Here is a 6694-nt window from a genome sequence, read left to right as displayed (position 1 = left end):
AGTTCATTATTTTTCTTACATAACCAAACTCCCTACAGGGGGATTTAAAATTCAAATAAATATTTCCCATGGGCGCCGTCAGGGGGAGAAAAATTACGGATTCTAAGCGCCCGTAACTTTATTTTATTTTATTTTTTTAACAAAAATTATTAGCCCATCAATATGGCTTCCATACATGACCATAAATGCGGTTTGCTTCAAAGGTGTTTGTTTCCTAATATTGGTTTTGTTTTGTTTTTCGAAACAAAGAGTAAATCCAGTCAGTCTCTGACCCCACCTCCCCCGTCCTTATTTCGTGATTTGGTTTAGTCCAGGTGCACGCGCTGACGCTGAGCTTTGGAGCGGTAGGAAAAGAGACAGGTCGAAATATACTTGTACATGAAAGAAACTGCTTGACTTTCCTAGTGTTAGCTAGCTTACCTCATTTCTTATTTTATTATTTTTATTATTTTTATTATACTTTAGTCAACAAGTAATTGGTGCAGGCAGACCTTCTGTACATATGTAAACTAAATCACATATCTGCCGGCTTGCTGCAAGAACCAACAGATCAAACCTCTGGCTCAGGCTTGGCTGTCCCACTCATATCACCCCACACCCACACACCTGACACTGAACCAGCCTCACTGATATCTGAAGAAGCAGGTGAGTTATTTTATGTCAAACATGTGTCTAGTTGCAGCAGGCCTCTTGAGAATTTTTTTTCGGTAATAATAATACATTATCTTTATAAGCCACATAAACAGCATTTTTGAAGGAGTGTGACTGTTGCAGGTGGTGAGCGCTTTTAGTGAGCAAAAACAGATTAAACCTATTTGAGTTCCACTAGGTCTCAGGGCAGAGATATAGTTTAGTTCAATAAGGTACTTTATTTTCTGTGTGTGCTCACTAGTTTATTTCAGTGTTCAGATGTACTCTGCAAGTACAGCCACACTGTTTACTGGTGACATTTATCACATTAGCTGTTAGCTTGAGAAGGACGATGTGGCAGAACACAAAGATTATCAAGTGTCATAATCTTACATCACATGAGATGTTTTGTTTGGTGGGAGGGGGGGGGAAAGAGGTCATAAAGACTGCAGCAGATTAAATAGTCTAACGACCTACTTGGAAAAAATGCAGAATAATTTAATGTCCTGTGTACGATATTAAGATATATATATATATATATATATATATGTATATATATATATATATATGTATATGTGTGTGTGTGTGTGTGTGTGTGTGTGTGTGTGTGTGTGTTTCTGCAAGATGGACTTTAAAGAATATATGATCTGTATCATGATGACATTTGGCTGAGAAAAAAATAAATAAATGTAGGCTCATTTCTGAAATTTTCTCTCAGGACCTATAAAAATGACTCTATAAATGGTGCCTGAGCAGGTCCGGAGGACTTAAAGAGGCAGGAAAACAAGTCAGTAAGTAATTGGAGATTTAGTGGATGCAGAGGGCTGGGTGTCCCATCTGATCTGAACGCGGTATAAGAAGCTCCTGACTCCTCCTCAACTCTCAGCATCGGTGAAGGCGAGCGGCAGAGGTGTGTTTGTGTGTGTGTGTGTGTGTGTGTGTGGAGTTATGGCTCTGTTCATGGACTCAGACTTCTCTTTACTCAAGCAGAACCAGCAGAAAGACCTGGCAGATTTCAAGGCATTATTCGGAGAACAGGAACACTCAAAAGGTGAGTCACAGAGAGGAAAAAAGACTTTTGACTTTCTGACCGGCTGCTTCATAGAATCAGCTTTTCCCAACAAAACTCAATGAATGGTTGAATTATATTGTATATTACAATAAAATAATCTAATAGGATACAAGTAAACAAAAAGATGGCTGAGAAAATAAATCTGAAAGTTATTATTATAAAAAAAATTTATTCTTAACAGATACACATATTCCTAGGTTCAAGGCTATAATAAAATGTATTCTATAAAGTAAATAATTTCTAAATTACGAAATTATTTTTTTTGTTCTTTAATTTCTTGTTAATAAATAAGTGTAATAATTATTATTATTATAATATAATAATGATAACAATAGTTATTATTACAATCCACGGTCAAACACAAAAGAACCTAAATGTTGACAAGTTTATGGGTTGTGATATTTTCCATCACCACAACAAGATTTCCCTTTCTGAAAGGCTGTTTATTTATTTATTATAGACCATTATTTTTTCAACTGTTTGACATTTTTCTTGATATTTGCATTGTAATTGGAAGATGCCCGCAGTGGGAGTGCCGTATCCTCTCCGGAGCCGGACAGAGGCATCGGTTTGATGGAGGGTCAGAGGAAAAGGAAGAGGACCATCTTCAGCCGTGCGCAGCTGTCTGAGCTGGAGCAGGCCTTCGCTGTGACCCCCTACCCGGACATCACCCTGCGGGAAAGGCTGGCCGCGCACACACACCTGCCTGAGAGCAAGATACAGGTGAGGCTGCTGGTCGGATGTTCAGTCTGAAACTCCAAGTTTCTCCTAGCCTATTTAAAGTGGCTGTAATGAAACAACTTACTTATTTTAATTTAATTTACACTATCTTGACTGATTTGTTGTTGGTCACGATGAACCCACAGAGAATAGGTCTCCTTTAGACCACGGAGACAATAATTGGGACCACTACAGCAAAAAAAATATCTTCAGTACATATTTTATAGCTATTCTTTATAAATGATACTGTTCTTCTTTTTCTCAATTAAAGATCAAAATCATTAAAGAACTTAAAATAATAACAAATGAGCCCATATGACTATATATAGACTATATATATGACTCATATAAGGATAGTCATACCTGAAGTTAAGTCTGTTTTAGGCAGGCAGAGGATGATGTGATACCCGTTTTCTCTTTCTTTTATATTTACCAAGCATCTATCTGCCTTCTTTCCTTCTAAATATCTCTGTCCATGTTCTGTGTTCCTTTATGAAGTAAATGTTTATGTGTGATAAACGTTTTTGTCACACATGAAAACTCCAATCAAAGTCAGGAGACAGCTTAACCATGTCACATGTTAGCAAAGTCTCAATGTTACCCCAGCATAGGACCGGAGCTAACATGTCAAACAGCATTATAAAGTTTCCTCTACTCTTTACTGTTAATACTGTTAAATACTTCAGCATTATTATATCTGGCAGAGCTTGTATGCAGAGTCACAAAAGAGGGTAAAAGTGTGGAGAGGATGTAAGGAAATTAGGAACTAATCCCAAGTTGATCTAATGCTTTATTGGATTATGAACATTAGAAAGAAAGCATTTAGGTGCACAAAAAGTGTTTGTGTGAATGGCTGAATGTGGCATGTTGTTTAAGATGCTTTGAGTGCTCAAGTAGAGTAAAAAGGCTTTATATAAGAGTCAGTCCATTTACCAAGACAAGAAAATTACAACCCAAAGAATCTATCTAACCCCAGTATTTGTTTTGATGAACATGGTACCCTGAGCAGAATTTGGATGCATAAACTGAAATTGGCTATGTAAGACTAATTCATTATAAATATTGCCATTTCCCACAGGTGTGGTTCCAAAACAGAAGAGCTAGAAGTATTAAGACCGGTAGACTCTCCAAGTCCACCAAGTCTGTCCTTGGAGTTAGAGGTTTTGTGGATCCCTCCTCCGGCCCTGCGACTTCCACGTATTCAAACACTCTGGCAGACATGTTCAGGCCAGAGCAGAACCACTCCTGTGAGGAGGTCCCGCAGATCTACTCCGATTGGATGCAAATCTACAGTAACCCCATGTCATCGCCACCATGTTCCTCATCCCTCCATCAGCAGTCCACTCGTAGCTGCTCCAAACCCTCAGAGTCTCGTCTCTGGGAAGAGGAGTACCACGGGCAGCAGCAACAGCACTTAGGAGCCTCACTCACTGGTTTCATTCCTGGTTCGTTTCATCAGTCCATCACCAGGCAGCCTCACCACGCTGCATCTACATGCTCTTATCAGGCCTTCAGGAACTTCAAGTCCCGGAGCTTGGCTCCATCTGGACCTCATCAGGCACTGTGCAGCGGAGGCACTGGAACTGGAGGTCATGCCTCAGTAGATCAGGTTGTCCCTTCCCACCCTCAGCCAATGTACTGGGAAATCTCTCAAGGTCAGGGACAGCACCACCACCACCACCACCATCATCACCCACAACTGGGACCACAGACCTCGATGGGATATATCTCAGACCTGATCTATAACGCTGCTATTGTTACCAATTTTCTTGAATTCTGATGAATGTATCAAAATCTGTCCTGTGTTTTACCACAGCTGATAAATTTCAGACAAGGCTGTAATACTGTGAAGTAGAGTAGAATTGTTACAATGCTGATTTGTCCAGTTGTATATTTTATGTTTTGAATTATGTCTTGTATATTTTGGGGAATAAACTGAGGCAACTGATCAGTTTTGAATTTTACTGTTACTTGTCAAAAACAATTGTTCTTGTTTTTATTTTAATAGAATTTGTTATTGTTGTTGTTATTTTTAAAATCTAATACAAATTAATTAAAAATGTTTTTTTTTTAAAGTTAGTTTTTAAAAATTTCTGATAGTATAAACTGCATTTTGTGAAGCTGGAAGTAAGCACATATGACAGTGTAACATGAAGCTTGTTTCATGTTTTTCTATAATCAAATAATACAACCGCAAATCATATTTTCACATAACTGTTCAGTTGTGTAGTTTATTTTGTTCAGTAGCAATACAAAGGTATTATTACCAAAATATGCAGAAAATATCAGTTTATTGAAATTATTATTATTCATTATTGTTAACTGTATGTTGTGTTTTAATATTGTAGCTTGCAAGGCTGGAACTACTTTACAGTACTAATATTACCAAAAACCCCAAATTTTTTATCTAGTTTTGAAAATAAATAATATTTAGCGAGCATCATAGATTAAAGTGAAAAAGTTCCCATTAGTTAGTACCACTGTAGTTCCCAAACTTGAAGCCTCATAAACTTGTAACATGTACTTTTTGTCAGTATTTTTTATTAAATTTAAGTGTCAGTTTTTAAGTAAGTCAAGTTTTTATAATCAAGTCACTTATTATATCCTTTTCAACCACTATATGCTACAGCTAATGCTTTATCATGCAGTTTTATTTAACCAAGTAACAGTTTGCCTACTAACAGTAATGTATGAATATGAGCCAATGTGAATATATCATATCTGCTAGTTTTGCTTATTAAACAACTTTTGCAATCATTTATTCAACCCATTTATTAGTGTTTAACTGTTAGTGGGCTAAGTCTAGCTATGTTTACCAGTTACCTATTACTTTTAGGGGACAGCATGGCTTTAGGTAATATCAATTCTCTAACAATTAGCTATTAGGGTATTTTGGCTAATAGTTACCTAATTCCAACTAAGTGATTTTAACATTTACCCATTAGTTTTAGCAGCTCACCATAGCTTTTAGCTTATATTCTTTTTCTAGACATTTATCAAGTAGTTTTAGCATCTGTACTTTTTATTATTTGGGCTACTTTTGGCTAACTACTTGAAACTGATAGTTGTTATTAACTGTTTCATATCTTTGTCAGTGATGTCATAGACAGTATAAAGTCATCAGCCAAAGCAGTATCTTTTGTAATGTATTTAGTTCAAGCACAATCTTCAAGCCCCCCCCCCCCCCCCCCAAAAAAACAACTACTTGAATCACACAATTTGCCCTTTACCCACAGGGTATGTTGATGTCCTATCGGCATTTTTAATGAAACTTGTTCTTATTAACATTTTTTTAAAGAGCCAAATACACAAAGCTCATGACATTTTGAAAATGTATTAATAGCAGAAGTTGTATAACCTATGGTCAGATCTGAGAGATCTCTCCATCAGAGAGATACTGCTGTATATATCATGGTTTCTCCTCACGGAAGCCAGCTCCTGTTCTCCTACTGAACCAGGACATGTTTAATGCTGTGACCCCAAGAGTATTATTTTTCAAAACATCCAGATTAAAATGATTCCTTGTGGTAGGATACCACGACAGGAATAATTATTTTCTAAATCAAAATATATTTTTATCATATCTCTTTGTGCTGTAAGTATCACAGGGTTTACATGGCCTAAGGGGAAGGGGAAAAATGAAAGCAAAATAAGAACTAAATTAAAGTCAGAGCTCTGGGTCTATCAGCTTACCGCCTCTGTAATTTGACCTGGATTTAAGTTTTGAAATATTACATTAGAGGCATAATACAGAGGCAAATATGACAGACGGGAGTGCCCACTGTTTGTCCAGAGCTGGACAGAGATCTCTGCATATCATAATCATTTTTAATACCAAATAATCTTTCAATAAACCTTTAATCCTGGTGTCAAATCTCAGATCTTAGGAAGAGACTTTTTTTTTGGTATTCCAGGATGCAGTCACATCTTTTAATCCTTCCACTGATATGACAGAACTTGAGGGGGGGGGGCATAATTTATAGAACTATGAAACCTTATCTAGAGAAGGGATCAGTAAAAAAGGATCTTCTTCTGTGTTGTAGGATACATGGTGTTATTGTTCTCAGCATGATGATCTTAAAGCACAGCTACTGTACTGGACAGTAATCGGTTGTTTACGTGTTGTTCGGCTTGATATTTCACTTCAAACCAGATACAGTAAGCACAGATCAGGAGATTATTATTAGCACATCTGTCAGGTGGAAACCGTCCAGTAAACATTATGACTGACCATTATTACTGGCCACAGATGGTGACTTTTCCAGAAAAGTC

At 37.1% G+C, this 6694-nt stretch overlaps 1 protein-coding gene across 2 annotated transcripts; it reads left to right on the top strand.

Moving 5' to 3' along the window:
- The first annotated feature begins 415 nt into the window (after nt 1–415).
- On the top strand, nt 416–4446 carry LOC146374268 (homeobox protein SEBOX-like). Of its 2 annotated transcripts, XM_084951534.1 has the most exons (5): nt 416–645; nt 1349–1540; nt 1621–1681; nt 2220–2425; nt 3501–4446. In XM_084951534.1, the coding sequence occupies exons 4-5, from the start codon at nt 2276–2278 to the stop codon at nt 4200–4202; spliced, it is 852 nt and encodes a 283-aa protein (XP_084807660.1). In that variant the 5' UTR covers nt 416–645; nt 1349–1540; nt 1621–1681; nt 2220–2275; the 3' UTR covers nt 4203–4446. The 2 variants fall into 2 exon arrangements, with proteins under 2 accessions (XP_084807660.1, XP_084807659.1); XM_084951533.1 differs by lacking the exons at nt 416–645; nt 1349–1540 and having other exon boundaries at nt 1579–1681.
- Nucleotides 4447–6694: the final 2248 nt, after the last annotated feature.

Source organism: Perissodus microlepis, chromosome 14, assembly GCF_051167445.1.
Source record: "Perissodus microlepis isolate ML-2025 ecotype Zambia chromosome 14, ASM5116744v1, whole genome shotgun sequence".
NCBI classification, from domain to species: domain Eukaryota; kingdom Metazoa; phylum Chordata; class Actinopteri; order Cichliformes; family Cichlidae; genus Perissodus; species Perissodus microlepis.
This window is presented reverse-complemented; position numbering and strand designations above follow the sequence as displayed.

Coding starts and splice junctions, on each gene's coding strand:
- LOC146374268 (XM_084951533.1), top strand. CDS start 1,579: ATGGCTCTGTTCATGGACTCAGACTTCTCTTTACTCAAGCAGAACCAG. Junction 1,682..2,219: donor AGAACAGGAACACTCAAAAG/GTGAGTCACAGA, acceptor TGTAATTGGAAG/ATGCCCGCAGTGGGAGTGCC. Junction 2,426..3,500: donor TGCCTGAGAGCAAGATACAG/GTGAGGCTGCTG, acceptor CATTTCCCACAG/GTGTGGTTCCAAAACAGAAG.